Below are 23,280 nucleotides of genomic sequence, written 5' to 3'. Positions count from 1 at the left end.
AAAGAACTCCAATTTTTTTAGCACAATAGCATTAGCTGGAATTATCAGCATCCTAACATGTCCATTTGTGAAGTGCCTGGGGCTGGTAAGTCCACATACTGTTATTTCCATAGTTGGGATGCTATGAATTAGGTAACTGAAATATGTCTCCTTATGTACTTTGAAGTTTTTAATTTTATTACAAGTTTTTCCTATAGGAATCCTTACAGTACATGGTTTTAACAACAGCCATCTAATTATCATCATACTGCAAAGTACTAAAATAAAGGTTCTTCAGAACCTCAACTTACAGCTTTTAATTTTAATTGCAGTATCATTGCCACATGACCTGACTTACGGAGGACCTGCTACAGATACAGCAATTTCTGCACCAAATCCAATGATGAAGTTCAAAAGCTTATAACTTAGTCACATTTAGTTATAACTTAATCATATTTAAGTAGATTGCCACATAAAGAGCAAAAAGGTAATTTTCATTCTTTCAGTGGCAGGAAGACAAGAACAGCTTGAAAATACAAGGCTGAACCACTCAGTTTTACAGATTCCTAAGGAAATGTGCAGTTATGTAGATAACTATATGACTGCCATTAGCTTTACTTGTGCAGATTAAAGACATAGTTTACTAAGTATCTATTCACTATCTATTAGTATCTAAATCTAAATTTATTACATTTATTGGCTTTTAGCACCTGAGTAATACAAAGCAGTGTTCATTGTCTCAAGTTCTGGAACTATCTTCAGTTATGGATTGGCATTTACATAAAAGCATTTAAAAATAAAGCATCCATTCTATATTTTATATATTCTCCATCAAACTCAAGAAAAAAATGTAGACTATGGCAAGAAAGGCAGAAGTATTTTTCAGCATGTCCTTCTGTGAGGTCTGTGTGTCATCAATTCACTCCATTCTTCTAAACAATTACAACTTAGACTTGCCTTTCACCCGTTGTATTAGACTCGCAATAGATCCTTCCACAATCGTTCACGCAAATTTAAAGAGCAGTAAACAAGATACAGTTAAACAATGCCAGCATCTGTACCCAGCCCTGCTGTCCTCCTGTCACTCTAGGCCTGTTCACAGGCTTCAATTATCAGATTTCAGTCTTGCTTCAGCTACTGTCCACTGCTCTACAGGACTCACAGTGACATCTACTGGGTTAACTTCAGACTGGTGATCACCAGGGCTCCTCAGAAACAAGAAGAAAATCTGTGGGCTTTTGACTTTCATTCCTAAGATGACAGAAAGTAATGAAGTGAAACTACACCAAAAAGTAAGAGCAACTTCTGCTTAAAGAGATTATTTACACCTAAACCTTCTTAAGTAATTTGTATATTGCAAATCAAACCTAGCACTAGGTAGTCTAATGGCAGGCTGTGGATGTAGGGCTTCAGCATGCCTAATGTACATCTAGTTGAAAAACAGACACTGATATTAACAAAAAAAAAATTAAATAATTATTGTAAACTACACAGAACCAGCCTTCCATTCTCTTTGTAAAAGGAGGATATTATTGCAAGGCTTTTCATTTATTTTCACTTCTTAAATGCAGATTCAGTGAAAATAGACTGAGTCATGATTAAGCTAATGAAGAGCCATTGAAACTGACTTAAAATCTACTGTAAGCAACATATAGCTAATTAACTTAGAACTGTAGTAATAATACTGCAGAAAATGAAACTATTTTCCTAATATGTGTGTGTGTAGATATCTATAAACACATATCTGAAACTTACAATTACATATTTTTACTGGTAAAAATAATGAATATTTTGGGATAGAATTTCTGCAGAGAAATGTTCTGCCCATCTGCTGATTTCATTATCAAGAAATTCTCTTGTGCAAGTTTACTCAGACATACCATACCATACCATTCATACATGAGCTTATTACAAGTTCCAAGTTTTTAACTGTTACAATTTGAACACATGTTATTGTTGTTTTTAAGACTAGATAGCAAAATGTTGTGTGAGCATGTGAGCAGGGCCAAAGAGGATATCCCCAGTTGCAGTATGTCACACTAAACAGTTCACCTCCTCTGACAATTTAATTCAGATATTAACATTCCTCACATTGTAACCCAGTATTTTGGTGACAAGAACATTCCACAGAGCAGAAGATGAAAGATAATGGATGAGGGAATCGTTTTGAATACAAAAACCCAGGCCAGAAAGTATTTACTAATACCCAAATGATGACAAGTCCAAATACAAAGAATGCTATGTTAAAAGCTCTGATCACATACAGTCTCAGACAGCTAGAGAGCATCTTTCTTTTTTCCCAAGACACCACAGCACAACAAAATTTCAGCTTCTCAGATTACTGAGAAAAAACAGACTCTGTGTGTGTGTGTGTGTCTGCCTGTGCTCAGGATTGTGCATGAGTTTGCACTCCTGGTTCAGTTTGCATCCATTTAATCTGTACTGCTGTCGGACACAGCTGGCTTCTCATACGAATCTAAAAAATTGTATATTCAAATAACTATGATTACCCAGACTTTAAATAAAAAGCTACAAAAGACTGGAACCAGCAAATTCCTTTGGTGGCTTTTTAAAATTTCTGGGTAAATTCTCTAATTCAAAGTGGAATTCTAGTGAAAGACACACAGCTTTGTTATTTTAAGCAAAGTTGCAGACATTTCTATTACCATAAGAATAATCAGTATTCCAAATGTTCAGATAATGAATTAGGTGGAGACAGACAAATAGACAGACAGACATTCTACAGGTCAGGAAACAGGCCAATTTCACACAGTCTTCAGGAAGAAGTATTTTTTTCTGAGGTCATAATTATTTCTTATCAGATTTTCTGCACCTTCTTCTACTGCTTCTCACGTTGCTTTCCAGCTGAGGAAAGCAATGGGAATAGACAGACCACTTTTTAAGAGACAGAACATTCTTACCAACCAAACCCCAAACATTTAAGCATTTGAAGACATTGGTTTTTAAAACATCTGAAGGATATGTGGCACAACTGTGCCAGCAATGCATGCTAGAGGGAGGAGGGGTGGAAGCACCAAAGATGTAACACCACAAGTGCAGCTCAGTACCCACGGCCCATCCCACTGTCCTTTGTGGGTGACATGCTGCTGCCAGGACTGTCCCTGGAGCCCAGACCTGGCACGAGGGGTGCTGGCCCCAGTGTGAGCTCTGCTGCTCTGCCCTGAGGAAAGGGCAGCCAAAGAGGTGGTTGAAGCTGATTCAAATGCTGCCTAAAATTAGCATGTTCAGGATTTCATGGCAACTGAAATGGGGCAACTGAACCACACAACAAAAAACACTTATGCAAATACATCACACTTTTTTCCCCCTCTTGCTTCTGCCTTTAAAAATAGGGTGACAAAAAAAAAAATCTGAATTATCATGAGAAAAACCTTCATGGTTGGCCCAGCGAGCAGACGGATGAAATCCCATTTCTGAAGTGCAGGGTTGCTCACTGAATTTCCATGGATAATTGTAAATGCCCTGTGCTCTGCAGCAGCTGGAGAGGCTGGACTGGTTTGGCTGCAGCAAATGCACCTTTATCAGGGGTTTAATTACCCTGATTCTTGGATAGGTTTCTAGTGCTTGGATAGGTTTCTAGTGCTGCACTGCTGGTTTTGCTACGGGTACCTGAGCCAGATCCTTTGGAAAAGGCAGGCTTTTATCACCAAGTTTTTTTTTTGGTTTGGGGCTCCAGTAAAAGAAATAAATGCTACATCCTCTGTTTTGGGGAAAAACAAAATAGGCATTGTAGCCATAAAATTAAATTCCATGAAGAATTTCAAGGATTATGTAACAAATCCTGTCTGTGCTCTTTTTTTCCAAAATAGAGTATTTCATTTATTAGGTAATTACTGTGCTGAGCAAAGACCATATTTCAGGGCATATATATTATACTTATGCTATGGTGAAACATGCCTGTACATGATATGTTAAAAGGGAAAGCCTCTCTCTTTCTCAATCGAATAGTCTTGAAGGCAAAGGAAAGCATTCTTTCAACAAATGTTTGAAGTGGCTTCCTTTGACCCCATGTTACTGAAAATTCAGTTAACATTTGAAATATTTCCCATTGCATTATAACCGCAAATGCAACTTTTAATGCATGCAATTGGGAATTTCAATTTATCAACGAATAAAATGTTTTCAGTTCCTAGTGAGTGGAAATATCTGTTCATCTGTAGTTTACAGAACTCACAAAAATGTAAATGCTACAGAACATTGCTCAACAAAAAAGTGACAATTTTTCTGTCATATGAAGACTGAAAATATTAATAAAAATTCCTCTGTAAGAAAAAGACAGTAATTTGTCCTGCTGCTTATCTTCTGTGTTATTTATCTGGTACCTCAAACTGTGACGGGAGACATATTTTTTGCTTACGAAAAAAGAGTATATTGAAGAAGGCCAAAAATGGGAAAAACACAGGTTTCTTTCTACCTAGTGCACTACTGAATCACAGCAGCTGAGTCATATTCCCAGCATTATTTAGAATTAGATTCAAGATGATTCCCGTATTCTGCCAGTGGTTGTCATATGGAAGCAAGTGCATTCATCTTTCTTTTCCCTTATAGCTTAAATAAAGACCCCCACTGCTATCTTTTCTCCAAGCCTCATCCACAATCTAATAAACTATTCCACTGGAGGGAGAAAAATACACCAAGGCAACGCAATACAATTCATCTCCCCACAGAGGACTGCGAGGGAGGGATAAATGCCATCACTGCACTGAGACACGCCGAAATCCCAAACAGTCCTAATGCACAATGCTGTTCTCCATCTCACTGGCTCTGCTGCAGGCACACCTTTCTTATCACGCCAAGCAAGTCACTCATGAACCTGGTTTGGCTCTCTTTCATTCTCCTTGATCTCATCTCCTCTTCAGCAGAATCTTCTAGGGATGTGGGAAGTGTAGAATTCAAGTTTTTTAGTGAATGCATTCATTCTGAAAACATTCTCATCACTAATGAAGAAGTAGAACAGTCAAGATGAATAATGTTTTTAATTTCTGTATGCTCTCTATCTGCAGATTTATCCCAATTATTTGTGAAGGAGGACAGAATTCTATGCTGGAAGATGATTAACCTCCTTGCAAGGCACTCAGCAACATATTTGTGATTTGTGTGGCATGTTAGTGATTTAATTTCTATGAAATATGCATCCCAAAACTTGGACCATTTCATGCACAACTATTTTCAAAGAAGCACTACACTTGACTGCATTTTTTCTAGGCAAACAGCTGTTTTTCTGGTATTTTCAATCTTGTCATATTTATCTGTGAAAGTGATAAAGTTAAACTGCATAACGCTTTGTGAAAAATTCAGCAGCAATTTATCCTTAGCATATGCTTGTCATTTCTTTCAGTGAAAGTTTTCCCAGTGTTTCTGGCTCCCTTGGACTAGCTTCTAAGATTTTTATCTCTGTATCTTTTGCCTGTACCATAATTAAAGAGCTTTGGAAAAGGAAGGGTAAGAAGCTGAGATGACAAAATAGACACAATAATTCAACAAAGAAAGAAGACTTTAATTTCTTACCAAATTCTTCTTCTCCATCCTGGTCATCTATTAAGCCTACTGAGACTCCCAAATCCATGCATTTCTTGCTATGTGCCTTTGACTTCATATGCTTTGTTAAATTTCCTTAAGAAAAAAACAAAACAACATTATCTGCTCTGTGAGTATACAAATGTCTACAAATATATGCTCAACGTGTCCATCTCTTCTTCAGGTACATTTATAACAACGTTATAATTTCATTTCACACTTGCTAGAACTTTGTCTCTCAATGCAAGCTGTCAAGGGCTGCAGCAGATTCACTATCCTGAATGCTACCAACTGGCTGTCTACATTTAGGAAGATTTTTATTGAGAAGAGGATGGAAACTCTAAATTATTATGTATTTTGTACTGGTGTAAGAGATCCCTCCTTTGTTTATGGCAAAGTATAAAAAAGGGTGATTCAGTCTTCAAAGTCATGTTGACAGAAAACTATCGCGTGAAACTGAAGTTTGTATCTTGCAGCTCTTCCAGTATTTGATGAATTCTATTTTTAGTGTAAACACTTTCAATGCCAACTTAAGCAAACGTTAGTTTTATTCAAAATCAGAGCATGAACATACTTCATCTGAATCTCAAAAGTGAATGTGCAGCTGAGAGGCCCCACAGGCTGCTCTCCCCTTCTCCTTTAAAAAGAAAATATGGTAAATATCAAGAAATGGCTAAGAGTGGCTCAGATCTGTAAATGATAAAAATGCGTGTTACTAGAAGTAACTGCCCACCTTAAACATCACAAAGATGTTTCTTGGAGGTATTTAAATAGGAAAAATTAAAGTGTAATGCTGACTCTTCTATGGTTATGGAGTACTTTATTTCTGCTTTGAAATGAAGGTGGTAACTCATCCCAAATGTTGAAATAATTGTTGCGAATATATTGACTCACAAATAGCAAATTTTCCATTCTTTGCACACTTCATGAAGCTGCTGGCTACACTGTCCTGTCATGAAGAGTGGCTTACCAAGCATCAAACACCCAACTGTGTGACCTGACCGCCAGCAGCAATGGCACGAGCCAGGCACAGCAAATGCAGAAGAGGATGTGAATACAAGTATCTGCTACGACTGAAACCGGGGAGATCTTTACACGGGCAGAGCTTAATTACTTGAACTTGGCCAGCACCCCTCTTCTGCAAAAACCATAATGAAAATTTACTGCATTTGCACTCCAGCATTTCATCATAAAGGCAATATGATGACCCAGCTTGTCAGGATGCAGTGATGAGTTTTGACACATCTGAAGCCTATTCATCCCACTTAGTGCAGCACTGTGTTATTTCTTGGAAGTTTTCCACCCAACCACTGCGTAGTCTCAAACCCACTAAAAACACAAATGTTCCTGAGGTTACAGCTCGGGAGGAATTGTTGCTAAATGATGTTCAAAGCCAAGAAAAATTTTACTGCTTTTTTTTCCTGAAATTATTTTGGCTGTGAACTTCTCCTGTCTGTTTCACTTGAGTCCTGGATGCAGGCAATATATTAAACAGTGGTACTGGATGTACCACTGTTTAATATATTGCCTGCATAAACTGGGATACACTTAAGTATTTAAAGTTATAAACAGGCTTTAAAAAGTAGACATCCAACTCTGGTTCTTAGAAGGTCAAGTGGAAAGCAAACCTTTGTACTTCAAGGGTAAAAAAAAATAATTTCAACATAGTAATTTATTAGAGGCCAATTTCTTTCCCAGAGCAATTGGTTGAGTGCCAATACAAGTACAATATATGTCCATCTCCTGCCTGCAAAAGACACTGTAAGGGATTTAAAATTCTGTGTCCCATCTCTATCTAGGATGAGCAGCTAACCATCTCACTTGTCTTCACCTAACATTCATCATACTCCCATGACTTCCCTCTTCCACTCCAATTTCTCACCCACTGTGGCATGCCAGGCAGTTCATTCATATGAAGGTGTGATCATATGAATTAATATACAGAAGACAAAGGAAAAGCAGGAAATAAATTACAAATATTCGAAGCATTAGATAATAAAATGCCACAGAGAGGGAACCTCTTTAGCTCACGAACAGCCAACTGAGAGAAGAAAAGAATTGTACTTTAAAGTAGAAAGAAAAAAAGGGAAAAACATACCCAGTAAAGTAGCCTTACCTTTAGTTTTGAAGGAGAAGTTGCAGTAATTGCAGTGGTAAGGACGGACATCGGTGTGTGTGCGAATGTGCTTCTTCAGCATGCTGGGCTTCTTGCAACGTATTCCACACTCCTCACAGATATACTTCCCTCTCCCTCTCCCTCTCACATATACATAGTCTTCGTTTGACTTGTACCTAGTAACAGTACCATAAGAGCAGGAAATCAGTTGTAATGGGAAAATGAGTCCAGCTAGAAACCCTCATCTACCAGAATTTTTAAAATAACACATTAGATGAAAATCCATGACTGACAAAACCAATCATGCTCTTTGTCTGCTCATTCCTGCCTGTATTTGTTAAATTCATATCTATATTTATCACTAGCTAGTCATAGACTGTTTAGGAATAGCAGCTAATATTTTTAAATAAAGGTACTGTTGATACTAAGTATTTAAAGATCTCGAATTTCCTCTTAGCAACACAGGAACGTATCTTTTAAAGGTGTCAGTTCTTAAAAGGACGTTTGAGCACCATGAGGAAGCTTTAAAAGAGCATCTTTAAGGCTCTGCCTTGTGCAGAAAAGGAGTAACATTAGTTACAATGATGAGAAAGTCTTTAAAATTCCCTATCAATGTCCTCTGGACTCAGCCTATGGGGACTGTCTCTAGATAGAAAAAGCCATTCGGATTCAATTATGCCCTTCATATTTCCACTCAAGGATGCCAAATGTTGTGTTAAGCTTTTGTGACCTCGTCCTTGCAATGTCTGCATCTGAGCAGAGACACAACAATATTCTACCTGGGCAGTTGGTAATGATTTAACTGCTGGCCTAGACTAGATTCAAATTGGGAACCAGTACCTAAAGCCCTACAGCTGACCATTGAGACTAATCAAACATGAACTATTTGTGCTACAAAATTTTACAGGCGTCACTGGCACTTTTCTATTTAAAAATTTTATAAGATGTTGTACATAGTGCAACACTGTAGCTAAAGCAACAGATATTTACATCAGGCAACAGATTTGAAGTATTATGGTGCAGGGAGGAGGGCTCTCAGTAAATATTTCCATGGCACTTTTCAAATCAGAGCTCTCCAGCCCGTGTATGCCACAGCAAGCTGCCAGATAGAGATGGCACTGCAGGCTGCTGCTTAGCCCCTGGACTATTTCCTCTCCAGCTACGGTTATACAACCTTGCTGCAGAATTGGTATTATTTATCATGTAAGAGAAACATAGGAGCAGAATTTACATCTCTGTCTGTATCTAGCTGCCCTTAGCACTGATTAATGCTCATTCCCTGGAAAAAAAATGATTTGCACAGCCTACTGTTCTTTATTTTATTGCCCCTTCTCATAACTCTCATGGCTCCATGCTACTGATGACTTTCCATTTTTCTTGGAAACATAAACCAACATCCACAGACCACAATATGGGAACCGTTGTTTAAAATGAATCAATCAGGAAGCAACATCTCTGCAAAGTCTAGAATCTAGGAAAAAATATCTTCCCAATGATATCTCGTGTACAAAGTACAATACTTGCCCTCCATCAAATATTTTAACTCTTCTTGGTACAGTTTTGATAAATGAGTTTTCTTTATCATGTTCAGTGCTCGATTCAGAGTTTTCCTTATTGCTGAATTCAGTTGGAGTCAATTTTTTCCTGTTTAATGCTCTCTGAAAGAAAATGAGATAGGCTCATCATTAAAATTAGTGTCTTTCATATGCTATTCAAACATTCAAGTTATGGTGAATAAAAGCATCATAAAAGCCACAATTCTAATAATTGTTTTTTAAAACTGTTAAGATACAGGAAACAAACTTCTTCTCTACTATGCATTGCCTGTTTGTGGGCTGCTAAATCTATACAGAGATTATGGCAGGAAACCAGGAATGCTTTGAGTCTGAAGGAGGACATTCCTTTTCCTTGTCCTGAGAAGATAAAGGTGATGCTTTTTAGCTCACAAACAGCCTTCAGAGAAAGATGTGTACAATCAAATTGAAGTGCTTCCTGAACAGCAGCACCTGGACCAACATGTCTGCTGACCTGCAAGAGCTGCCTTCCCATGGCACAGCAGAGAGGAGAAGGGTGGGAAGGAGGGGTGTAGATAGGGAGGTTGTTAACAGGTAACATTTCTGTGTGCTAATGTTTTTCACCTACAGCTCTTTTGCTCTGGAGACTGACTGCTCCCGATTTGGTGAGGTTATTAACAGGGGTTCCAGAACCCTCCCAAAGCAAGACTTCACACCTGATTTCCTACTGCCAGACCAAATTACAAGAAAAAGCATACAGTTGTCTAGCAGAACAAGATTATATTTCTTCACTTTACCTGATTATTAGTCAAGGAACTTTTTTTTGTTTGTTTTAAGGAGGATGAGTTCCCCCAACATTTGCCAAATAAAATCTACTCCTTCCAACCGTAGGATATTTATAAAATGGGCAACAATGAAGGAATGATCCAATTAGCCAGCAATTATTACTGCTATATTTATAAACTGTTCTACCCACGTAGCTGGCACATTTACCTCATTTGCTCATATTGATAAGTGAATAAAATGATGAGAGAAAAAAAAAATCTGGCCTTATGTTTTTCACTCATTATAAAATTTAATGCTGTAAGCTTGTGAATTCTTGGCAAGTGGAATGACTTCACTGGCTGGCTTAAAATGACTGATCAGTTATGCGGGTTGTTACATACATTGAAGGGTGACATCATTCTGGCACCTGGTTCTTGCCCATTGTCCTTCATGCAGCCTCAGACACTGCCTTCACTTCTAATTCCCACAGGATAAGGAAGTAACACAGATCAGAGGAAAAGCATCTTCCTATTCAATTGAAAGCCCCAGGAAGCTGCACATGCACAAGCACTACTCCAGTCCATACAATCCATACACCCTCACACAGCCCTCTGGGTTGATTCAGGCTGCATTTTCAAGCATCTGAGCACTTCTACCAAAGCACACATGACAACTCTGCCTGTGTGTAGGAAGAAAGAAATTTCACCCTGCATGTTTTAACAGCACTCATACAAGGTGAAAGGAGATGCTCTGGATGAGAAGTATCAGAAGTGAAGCCTGCTCCAATAATCACAACTCAGCCATTCTGCAGTTCCTATACAATACCTGGCACATGAACTGCTTTTGTTTCCACTGCAAACAAAGAGTAACAAGGTGAGATTTGTAGCTTAACAGGAAGAGAGCTGTGGAAAATACAGAATACACACAATAAACCAAACACATAAATATTTCCAGCAGCTGAAATAATGCAATCTTTTAGCGCCTGATCCTTCAATACTATATACCTTTTTTTTCCAGATTCATTTTTAAGTAGTGAAAAGACAAAGGAAAAAGAAGTCTTAGACCCATGTTGTTATCCAAACTATGATGAAACTGTTACAATACGTTGTATATTTACAAAAGTATTTAGAATGCAAAAACTATCATGAAACAAAGTACCTCTGATGCTCCCACTACCCAATCTTTTTTCAAGCACACATCTATGTACAGATATAAGACAGCCCAACTTCTGTGTTAAGTTATTTACCTCCCCTGCTGCGCTTAAGTTTAATGGTTATTTGCTGCTTTAGGAAATTCTTTCAGCGTCTTGGACTTGTAAAACGCTGATATCAGAGTAAAAGAAACATTGAGTTTCTGTCACAGAAATCTACAGAAATACTCACTGACAATGAAAAAAAGCAGTCTGTTTAGCTTTTTCTGAAAAATGTCAGACTGATGATGAAAATGACTTGGCCCCTCTGTACATTTTAAAGAGCAACCAGTCTATAACAAGCACAGGTTTCTTGTGTGGAAATCCTTTAACGCATCTCACCTGAAATCCCCCCAGGCCCCACATGAACTGGTAGAAAGGGCAGAAAAACAGCAGTGCTGTAAAATTTTCCTCTCTATGATTACTTCTGCCTTCTGTTTTTAACAGAGACACTTGTCTCTCTACTGCCATAAAGAGGGCTGTGATTCATTTCTACTTTACTCATTTTGCTCCAATTTAACTCCACTGTCCTCAATTACTACTATAAAACTGAAAAAAAAAATTGCTCTTAGGGCTGCCCAGAGACCAGAGTTCAACAGATACTTGTGGTACTTTACAACATCCTTTGGAAAAAAAACATGCTCGCAGCCTGAATCACCAAAGTTATAAATTTCAGATTAGAATATTCATTAAATATTTTTCCCACTGGCACACAGTCACTTGGGGAAAATGTTTTTAATATCTTTAACCTTTTACTAGTTTACACATAAAAATCTTCTGCATTTAACTACTTTCCAGTGGTGAGCTGGACTGTTATGGCATATCATCCAAGAAAGGAAAGCTTTCCACAGTTAGGAGCAACTTTCCATTCTTCAGCCTATCCTTGCTCAAAAATCATCACCCTGGAATATTGCACACACTACCGATTTACTTTAGTGAGAAGACCCAAGATCAATGTGGAGGCTTGAGAAAGATATAACACCAGTGAATTCAAGTGAGAAAAACTGGTGAAAAGTAGTAATAAATGGAACAATAAAATAAAAAGAGGATGGAGATAAAATAAGCCTTTTCCATGCAGGTGAAACCTCCTGTTACATTTTAACATACTGCACTCATTCCAGGAGCTTCTTTCATAATACCATTTTGTGGTTTGTTTTCTGAATCACTGGAACGTGGCAACTTCACCTATTGCCTCTGAGCAGTGAATTGTGAAGAGCAAACAAAGTCCCTGCGTTCCTTTTTGTTTGCATTTTGTTCACGTGTATCTTCCTTTCCCATGGTACCCATTGTTCAAAGAACTGCCTTTTTTTGTGACAGTGATTAGTAGCAGTTATGTAGCAGCACGAGGTGTCTGTAAACAAGGTTTAGTTCTGGGGACAAACCCAGAACAGTTCAGCAAGTTGCTTTATCTTGGTGAGAAGATCAGCAGCTAGAGCCCCACGAGCAGAATACACCAAATGAGTCTAGAAAGGGCTATGGCTGTGAAGGAGGAGGTGAGACACAACCAGTACTGTGTTTTTATTATTATTCATAAATTGGGTTGTGGTAGCACTTAAAGCTCTCTGTCAGATCAGTGTTAAAATGTGCAAACCCCTTGAGCAAACACAACCCCCAACACCTGCAATCCAAACCATGGTTCCCCAAGGAACTCAGGACCCTGCCAAGCTTCTAAGCAGGAAATCAACCACATTTTTTTTAGAACTATTTGCTATTTTCTTTGTTAACTTTGGTAGTGCTAGGTTTTTTGGTTTTGTGTTTGTTGGTTTTTTTTAATGGAATATTAATTTCCAAAATGATCTCCAATGTTTTCCATCCTCAGACTCCAACAAAAAAACCCAAAACAACCCAGTGGAATTGCTGGGCCTGAGCTGAGGAATTTCAGTTTTTGCTTTTTTTAAACATAGCTTCTGTGAGGAAGATTCCGAGCTGGCATCAGCTATTCCATTACCAGATCTAACTGGAGACTGGTAACACAGAGGTACACTGTAACAGCAGCAGCAGCATCATTCTGGAAAACAGCTGAAATCCTGCTACCGTAATCATCAGAAGGGAAAGCAGACAAACTCCGGAAGTATTAGACAGAAAAACCTATCAGGTCTTTGAAATTTTTAACTTCTGCCGTGGTCCACCTTGCTCATACAATCTGAGGTGCCAATTAAACTTTAATTGGTGCTATTTGCTGTACTTTTTTCCTTAGTAATGGCTCCGAGCAAAGCCTGTAAATCAGCCCAAGCAGAGCTTAAAATCTCTTCATTTCCATCATGCTCATGTGCTTCATTCAAAATGTCAGCAAGAAAGACTGAAGAAAGATTAGTAACTGTGTTTCTTCTGTAGCAGAAGCACTGTAAATGTACCTGACAGCTGCCTATTACAGCATTTAAGCACTCCTGGAGTGTTTTAAAATGGCGCTGTCAAAATATTTTTTAAAAATATTATTATCCATTATTTGTATTCTAAACAGAATTTGTTTGTACAGAAAATTTGTTTTTCAAGAGGCATACAATTGCTCTTCTATCACAGAATTTCTTCTGAAAGACTGTTCTTCAAAAATAAAACAAACATGACTTGATGACACAAGGATGTGAGACTTGCCTTAGAAAGACTTGCTCAACTACATACAATGAAAAAAGCTAAACATTTGTTTCCTTTTTGTTTTAAATTTAGCACTATTTAAGTGCAACATCTCATGAAATACATGAGGAAGCAGACTGAAAAAAAAAAAAAAGGCAGTAAGAGTTTAATCCAAGGCAGCACATTAACCTGGAACCAACAATTCGATTCAACTACAGCACTAAAACAAAATCAGCAGCCTGTATGCATTTTCTAGAGGGAACATTATGGATAAAGTTTTGAACTCCAATATAAATGTTAGCAAGTCTCCTACTGATTTCAGGAGGACCACACTTAACTCCACTGCCCTTTAAGGTTTCAGCATATCTTCCTGTAATTCTGAAACTACTTCACACAGTTTCTCTTGCTATTGCTTTTTTCCCCACTGACAATGTTGTATCTTAGCAAAACAGAAACAGAAACATTCCAGGGTGACCTCTGACAGCAGCAGTTTCTGTTTCTGTCCCTCAACACCCACACAAGTACGGGTCTTTTCCCGAGGCTGTGGAATGTCTCCTCTAGAGCGACTGCTGGCCTATGGACCCTGAATCCCAATGTCTGGGACCTTTTGCTGATGGCAGTAGGACAAATTTCAGTTACTCTTACCCCCTCGCCAAACCATGTCCATGCCCTGAAGGATCATGGAGAAAGGAAGGTCTATGGCTTCGTGGATGCCCTGTTTTTGCCAGCTCCAATGTGTTTGGCACCAAAGACACAGTATACAGTGCAGAAGAAGAAAAAGCACAAAACCATGCTGCACGCTTCAGAGAGCTTTACAGCTTCAGTAGATGGGACAATAAAATCCACTGCTGGGTCCATTACAGAGACACAGACACCTGCTGCCATAATGCAGGGCTAAGAGCCACCTTCACCGGTGCAGAGCAGTGGTTCAATCACTAAGAACACCAAAGCCAGTCTAAACCAAACAGCTTTGGTCCTCTCTGTAACAAAACTGTCCAGCAAGTAAAATCTTGATCACATCTGTGCAGCCCCAAAACAGCTAAGGAAATAACAAGAGACTATTTTGCTCTGCCACTTTGGACTCTGGAATGATGTGTTTTTTTATGTGGGTCACAACCTTTGCCTGGATTACATTTCTCAGCACAAGATTTAATGTTATCTTTGGAGCCATATCAATCCAAGAAGTTGTCAGTGGTTTTATGGCAGTGGCAATTTTGTCTAAACCTTGCTATTTTTGTCATTATTTCACACCACTGATTAACCAAGGCAGGAGAAAGGGAAATGCTCCTCTCACAATTAGATGATCAGTGATGGTGAAAACTGTTTTCATGGTGTATCCATGGACACCTGCTCAAGCTGAGTACTCTTTTGAAGCAGAAAATACCCTTATTGTTCTTTCCTTAGCTGAATTTTAAGGCAAAATATGTAATTATGATCTTAAATTAATTTAAGTTAGAAGTGTTAAAAAAATATTTATATCAGACTTATTTTATTCTTCCCTTTGCATGACAAAAAAATAGCCAGACACATTCCTGCCACAATGAACACTCAATACAGAGATTTAAGCCCAGGAACTAATTCCCATAAAAAATGATAAATCCTTATGAACAGGTTTCCTAGCTGAATTACTTAAGATCTTTTTAGCAGTTTGATCCAGCATAATTAGAATAAATAAGCACATATATGGTATGTGTCAGGCATATTACATTCTCTAAAATAAGAAGAAGCATGATTTCCAAAGCAAATCCCCTGTAAATGATCAGTATACATCAAACATAGCTTAAGTACCTTGGTCAAGCTGTTCTTCCACTTGCTTGAATAGACCAATACATCCGATCTCGGGTGTGTAGTTCTTGCTAGAGTGTACAGTGGTTTTTCAACTTTTTGTTTGGAATTGAGGAGGGAGAGAGCTACCTTTGTTGACAAACCGAGTGGATTTGGGTTGTTGGGACTAATGGTCCATGTAGAATAGGCAGAGATTTTTTGATCATTTTGCAGCAGGTGCAATGGTTTTCTCTTCATGAGGTAACACCAGGTAAAATTTGTTGTGGTCTTGAGGCTTGGAAATGACAACCTCTGCATTTCCCCTGCATTCATGACAGCCAGTGTCGCTACAGGCTTTGCTTGGCCCGGGCTGCTGAGGTGGGTGCTCTCATCACTGTTAGTTGGGGACCTTCCTTCTTGAGTGCTACTTACAGCCTTGAGAAGAGAACTCTGGCTATTAACTGGAGACAATTCAGAAGGTTTCCTAACTACAAACACGGGTGATGTGGAAGACTTAAGGTCTTCGGATTCTGGTGACTTCTTTAGGGCTTCTGAAACCCCAGTGTCAGATGACGGATGGTCAGGCAGGTCTGAAGTACTGGTCTTGCTGCTTTTTTCATGCTGAGTAACAACATCAGGATCCAAGAGGTGATTTTCAAGAGGCTCTGTGGTGCAAACCTGTCTTACCAAAACTGGTTTCTTTTGCTTACTAGTAGGGTCACTAGATCTAATGTTCAGTGAATGCAATGGTCTAGCATCTGTCATACAAGCAGCTCCACTCTCATCTTTAACACGTTTTTGCTGTTTTTCCATGGCAATATCTAAACTGTTTGCTGGGGAAAGCATTCGTTTACTTGAAGCTGTAACTTCTGGTTGAGGGAAGAGTCCACTAACTGGCACTTTCTGAATTATATTCGAAGAGCTTGACAAATGTGAATTTCTGGTTCCACTTTCCAGTGGTGAATTTTCAAATTCAAATGAATTTGGCAAAGTCCTCTGATGATCTTTGTGAGATTTTGGCAGCTGAGTTTTGCCTTCAAGCGTTGGCACCATCACAACATTTGTTTTGCAGAGGGAATGATTTCCCTGATCCTGGGTCACTAAAATGTGAGGCAGGGGTGTAACAGTTGCGAAGCCATAGGATGGCATACTGCTCTGAATACGGACGGGAACCACAAAAGGAGGAATCTGATGTATCTGACTGCTGCAGTTATTAGGAACAATTTGCTTTAGAGGAGGCACAGAGTATGGATTAGACATGTCAGAGAGTTTTGTCTGCACTTCAAAGGAAGATGCATTCTGGTCCACCCCAACTTGACTCAGACCAGTCTGAGTTGATAAAGTATTTTTTAGCAATTTAGAAGAGTATGGCTGACCTATATGTAATGTTTTAACTTGAAGTTGATACTTTGGAGCAAAACAGTCCTTTTTTTCATCAGGATTACAAGAAAGTGAGTTCGTGCTTGCTTGCTCCCCTTGGGCTGATGTTTTAGTAGATGGCTGAGAAGGCTGGTGAGTCAAGGATGCCTGGCCTTGATTATTTAACATGTGTTCTAGAGGCTGCGGAGGTGAAGACAGGCTAACAGGATTACAATTTTGAATTGTTGAATGTGGTCTGGAGTTAGTCTGTGAATGCTGAGTACTTGAAGGAAACTCCACCGAGGATTTGCCAGAGGTCTGCAGCCTGTGCAATGGCACTGTGGGCACATCTGTGGCATGAGCTGCCTGCAACGAAGAAGTCGATTTCCCTTGAGGCTGTTGATTTTCGGGAGCAATATTTAAAGATATTTGTCTTACAAATGGCCCCCTCCTCCTTTCTAGCAGAGGCACATGTCCAGCAGCTCCATTTGCAGATGACACTTTCGGAGTGGCTACCTCCACAAGCGGGACAGGTTTTGATGGAGACATGCTTCCACAGTCGAAAGACTTACTCCTGTAGTCCACGACCTCCATTGAGGGCTGCGTGCAGCTAATTTGCTCTGAGGCGGCACGTCTCATTTCCCGGTAATGAGGTCCAGGCACTGCCAGTGCGTGTGAGCCAGCAGGAATCATGAGGAATTCTGATGACTTACTAACAGGCTCTGCCTTGGAAGGGTTCTCAGCCTTTAAAGTTTCATCTTTATCAAGTGAAGTTGAGAAACTGGAGGCATGAGACAAGCTACTCTCCCGACTTAGGCTTCTGGAAAGTGTGGAGTCAACGCTGGATTCAGCAGATGAATGTTCCATTTCAGCCAACCGAATTCTCTTCTTCTTCGGTGGAAGCTTTTCTGTTGGCAATTTTGACAGCGTTTCGCTGCGTTGTGGCCAGTTAAATCTTTCTGTCTTTTCTGGGTCACTGCATTGGTTTTCTTGCTCTCTGTCTGGTTCTTCTGTGACCAGTATTTCAGGAACCTGGATGTTATGCTGGCGAACGAGTCTTGATGGCTGAAGTGGCGCACTTTTCTCATTAGAAACTAATTGGTTTCCCTGAACTTCCCCTCTAGGTGGTTCTGATGACAAGGGTTGGTGACGCTGGGGAGTGCTGAGATGAGAGTGTCTGTCTTCTTGGATTACAACTGTATTCAAAGAGCGGTGCTTTGCACCCTTGTTGGGCTCTTGAGAAGAAACTGGTGATACTCTTTCAAATGACTCTGATTTCTCAAATGAGCTATTTCTGCTCAGTGAATTTGTGTGCTGTATTACTGAAATGCCAGTCCCTTGTCTTTTCAACTCCACCTTTTCTTGCACAGCTGAACTTGCCTGCTTTTCAATGAGGGAAGCCATCTTTGGCTCAGCAGTCTGATCTGTGCCACGAGCCACAAGCTGAATTTGGGAATTTTGAAGTAGAAGTTTGCTTGGTTGTTGTGATCCTACCATAGTTGTGGTGCTGTGTTTTGACAGACTGGAAGAATTTGCTGGCTTGCTTTGGCCTTCTGTGTTCTTCGATGATACACTCGCATCATTTTGCTGTGTGTCGTCATCATCACCAACACTTTTCATTTTCCTTCTTTTCCTTATCTGGGGTGTCTGCTCCCAGACACCAGTTGAAGTTGTGACTCTGTAGTGTAGAATTTGAGGCTGTGTACTGTTCGGAGCAGTTTTGTGCTCAGGCTCTCGGACTGCTGCTTTAGTTTTAGGTCCATGCAACTCTGAACAATAAAATTTCTTGTGGTTTTCAAAATTTTCCAGTTTTCTATATCTGTTCCTGCAGGTTTCACATTCAAACATTGTTCCTCGCACCTGAGGGGACTTCTTTGTTTTTTCTGAATTTGATCCCTGTGCCAGGGATTTGCTCCTTTGCAATAAGGATTCATTTGATAAATTACACCCTAGATAATTTTCTTCTACAGATCGCACGGGTCCAAGACCTTGGCTTTCACCAGTAGAAGAATCTTCTATTGCTGCCTGTCTGACCAGGGTCCGAGGATGTCCACCTTGGTTCAGTGGAGTAGCAGGTCCCGACACAAAAACGTCATCGTATAAAGAGCCAATTTTATCATCAAATGACTGGCTTCCTCGAAGAGGATGAGAGGGAGGTATGACATTAGGAGGTACTGCTGAGTAACTGGTGGTAGGCATGGAATTACTTCGCGTTATAGGTAAACAGTCAAGGGATGGTACAGAAAGAAGAAAAACTTGTTTGGATTTCTCAGTGGGCGTGAAAGGAGACTTTGGTATATCAGAGCTTGAGCTAGTTCTTCTTCCCATGGGCTTTAAATCAAACTGGAAAGAATCCTTAAATATGTAAGATTTTGGTGAATCTATGCTTCCTCTTCTTGAAAGAGATGTTCTTCTTGGTTTCACACTATCTAACTGTTTGTCATCCACAACAGCTTCATTATCAGAAATTAACTTTGAGATACGCTCCTCAAGAGTTTTCGTTGCCAAGGGAGGTCGCATTTGGCCAGAGAGAATCAGATTTTTTTCGGCACAAACAGTTTGTACCACTGATGCTACCATGCCACTTGCTCGTGGCACACAGGGCAGATTCTTATTTGGATCTTTCTCAGAAGTCAACAATCCCCTTACAAAAGGAGCTGGAGGGCTCATTGTTTGATCGGCACTTTCGGAACGAGAGAAATAACCGGAATCAGTACTACCTAAACTTCTAGGGCTTAAAAGACATTTTCCTTGCTGATCTTGAGAACCATCAGTAGCCTGTTGTCTCTGGAGTTGAGCATGCACTGGTCCTCCTGTAGATCCTGGCTGTTCCTCTAACAGGCCTGCTTCTACTTTCTGATGCTGCTTTATGTCATTCTCCTTGAATGAGGCTGTATGAAGAGTTGTGACTTTAGAATCTCCTTTTCTCTGTGCTGCAGCAAGCTCAGGTGCTGGCTCTGTCACTTTTGGGCTATCGGCTCTCAATGGAGAAACATTTACAGAATGAACTACTACTTTTGGTAAAGCTGCCCTTACTTGAGGTTCTGCATCATGTAATGAAGAGTCACCTGATATACAGTCTGGGTTGCTTAATGAAATAGGGCTTCCTTTCTGCAGTGTTTCTGCACTCGAAATGACTTTCACTAATTGTGCAGGTTCCAGTTCTTGGTCATCTTGTCTTTCATCTGCAGTGCCTTCATCTTCACTTTCACCACTTTCCTCCACATCTGAATGAATGCTAAGTGCTTTGTCTGAGTCATGAGATAAGAAGAGGCCACCTGAATCTGGTTGCAGGACAAGTCCAAGTTTGATAGCGTGTGCATGAGATTTTTTGTGCTTGTAGAGATTGCTTTTGGTTTTGAATGAAAACCCACACGTCACACAAGGATAAGGTCGCTCTCCAGTATGGGATCGGATGTGCTTTTGGAGAACACTGGGCTTGGCACAGGCCCGATTGCAATACTCACAGACGTATTTCCCTAGCTTTTTAGGCTTCTGGTCTTTCAAGAGGTTACATATTTGTTCTACACCATGGTTTACAACTGATGCTATCTGGGCTGAATTATACACTGGACCTATAGACAAGTGTGTTGAACTTGATGTGTTAATTGACAATGGTGAAGATGAACTAGCTACTAAGGGGTTTTGAGAAAAAACCTGAGTTATAGTGGAAGATGAGGTGTGAACGACAGACGAAGTTACTGCTATGCTGTAGATCTGCTGGAGCTTGGGGTTTTCTTGACTCTGCTGTTGCACCAGTGACCTAGTTAAACTTGGACACATAACAACCTGGTGATTTTGCTGACTGGTTTTAGTCATAAGGTCTTGTGAATGAGAAACTGATTGGCCTTGTGCTTGTCCACTCTTGGCTGTTGTTGCTACATGCACATTGTTCAACGTACATGGGTAATAGGGAGGTCCAGCTGAAAACTCCTGCTGTGACAAAGCAGACTGATTTTGGACACTTATTGTATTGGACGTAAGACTAGAAGAGGTGCTTACAGTTTTATTTGGTCTCAGTTTCTCTATCTGCATCCCATAAGGGGGGCACTCTTGTGCTAAGGTGTTCAGTTCAGGCTCCATAGCTTTTAGTAAGACATCGAATGCAGTACGCGTACATGGGGACGACGCACTGCAATCAACAAAATTAATACATTCATTACTGTCAGTCTTTGTATTACTTGATGAGGAGTTTGAGGGAGGCTTCCTCTCTGCTGAGTTCAGTTGGTTTGCATCAGTATCCCCCGCTGCCTGTTTACACAAATCTAAGGACTTATGTGTCAGTGAAAGCTTTGTCTGCATTGATGTCTCAGATTTGGTTGTTTCAACACTTATCTCACTGCTAAGTGCTCCCCCATTTTGTTTGGTACATTGATTTCCATTTTGCACTGGCAGGTGATCCTGCGCCGTGGCATGTTCGGAGGCATCCGGAAGAGCTTTTAGCGGTGAAGGGTCTACATTTTGCTTAACCTTGGCTTCAGCAGGGCTTCTCAAAGGCGATTTTGGTATTTTTTTAAGATGGTTTTCTGAAACAATCTTTTTTCTTTTCACACCCTTAATTGTATCTTGGGTTCCTCTAGTACCAGCATCGGTGATTTCTGTTAAAACACAAAGAGAATAAAAAAAAATTTTAAAAAAGAATATTCAAACTGGATAATGGAGTATATTTTTTATTTATACTGTTTTACCACCTCTAAGTTTCAACAGTAAGCCCTGGGGCAACAGGACTGTCCATCTCTCCAGCCTCCAAGACTTTCAGCTAACAGTAAATGTATCTTAGAGAAGATCTACTTTGTTTTCATCGAAAACGAGCAATGCTTTCCAATTGATGCTTGAAGATATTACAAAAGTAATTCACTATAGGAAAAGCTTCAAAGGAAATGTAAGAAAAGGAAGGCTACTGAAGGAATATTTTAGCAACTCCTTTTCAGACACGTAAAAGAAGCCTCTCTCTTGCACTAGTTTAAGAATTCAAATCATTATAGGAGGAAAATGAAGAACCAAGACACATATGTCATGTTTGTCACTTTTTCCATCTATATGTTCCCATAGTCAAGGAATGAACACAACTTCCTCATGGTTATATTTGTAAGTAGATTTATCATGGAAATGGCACAACCACCCACACCATCTGTCAAATACTGTATTTCAGAGCTCCAATTACTGAATTTCAATAGCATTTTAGATGAGCAACTACTGTGGATGAATACAATCAGTCACACTTACAGGGCTTCCTATTTTGTGCATCATGAAACAAAATAAACTAAATTTGAATTATTTCATTACTAGTTACACTTGTTGCTGACTTTAAGCAGATATGCATGCAGAGTTTCAGGGGGGTTGGGAATAGCAAATGAATTGGAGCATTAGTCAGCAGAATAATTTCGTAGGAAGCACTTGTATTTGTAGACAGTCCAATTCCCTCTATAACAAAAACCACAAATAGACTGAATTTCAGTGTTGACACACAGAAGCCTTTTTTTAGTGGATACCCAAGTTACACAACTTTGTCTACTTCAAATGTATGATAATCTATCAGCTAATTTGCTTTTCTTTTACTTCTAATATAGTCAGAGCCACTGCCTCCACTAGCATCACTGGTGGGGCAGAGGAAGCTAAATATTAAATGGATCTAAATTCATTTTTTCAGGCTTTAACAACTCCTTCATCGTGCTGTTAGCAAAGCCCATACTCATCTGACTGCCAATATAAAAAGCAAAGGAGGAATCCGATATGACTGAAGGGCTGATGGCTCTGGGAGGGTTCAGACACACACATTTTGGGAAGCAGCACTGAGTAACCCCAAGCAGTTTTTCTGGAATGAGTAACTCAGGAACAGAGGTTTATGTGCAGTTCTAGGTGAAGAACAGCCTTACAACAACACATAAAGGGATGAAATTCTCACAGTCAAGGAAGCACGTGGAAGAATCTCAGACTTCCCAGTACTCATCAACCCTACAGCCCCTTGGACTGACACACACTGTCCTCTTGCAGAAATACCAGCTGAATTCCATACCGTGGTGGGAGGAAAACCAATGCATTGTGTGCATCTGACAAGAGATACTGTAGCTGATGAATCCAGAGTGAAATTCCTGTTCCACTTAGAGGAAATCCAAGCCATGCCTAAAGCTTGCCTAGTGCAAGAGAATGCAAAGTGACCAGTAGGGGAAAAAAGCAAAGATGTTATGCTTTCTCCATGCCAGAGCACAACTCAACTGTGCTAATGCCAGATACTTGGAATTTCAAGACCTAAAATCTGTCTCAATGCCAACTTAATTATACACATATATTCAGTTAGGGTGAATGGATATTTAGATTACTCTGCAAACTGAAAGATTAAAGACTACATATCACACAATGTGCTGGTTTTGGCTGGGGTAGAGTTAACTTTCTGTACAGTGGCTAGAATGGGAATTACAGAGTCTTGGCTGCTGGCTGGGGTGAAACCACAGCACACATAATTCATTGCAAGAGTGGAATCTCCG

The 23,280-nt window shown here is 39.7% G+C and overlaps 1 protein-coding gene across 4 annotated transcripts in view; it reads right to left on the bottom strand.

Moving 5' to 3' along the window:
* The window catches only part of HIVEP1 (HIVEP zinc finger 1), a 120,671-nt gene that overhangs the window by 10,617 nt on the left and 86,774 nt on the right, over window positions 1-23,280 (bottom strand). For all 4 annotated transcript variants that reach the window (XM_084220173.1, XM_084220172.1, XM_084220175.1 and 1 more), the window contains 4 exons: window positions 15,461-21,393; window positions 9,158-9,291; window positions 7,634-7,809; window positions 5,509-5,613 (listed from right to left, as the gene is read on the bottom strand). In XM_084220173.1, the coding sequence (XP_084076299.1) occupies window positions 5,509-5,613; window positions 7,634-7,809; window positions 9,158-9,291; window positions 15,461-21,393 (6,348 nt within the window). The remainder of the gene's footprint in view (window positions 1-5,508; window positions 5,614-7,633; window positions 7,810-9,157; window positions 9,292-15,460; window positions 21,394-23,280) is intronic.

The sequence above is a fragment of the Fringilla coelebs genome (assembly GCF_963513975.1).
Source record: "Fringilla coelebs genome assembly, chromosome: 1".
NCBI classification, from domain to species: domain Eukaryota; kingdom Metazoa; phylum Chordata; class Aves; order Passeriformes; family Fringillidae; genus Fringilla; species Fringilla coelebs.
The sequence above is the reverse complement of the archived record's forward strand: the minus strand, read 5'-3'. Positions and strand labels throughout refer to the sequence as shown.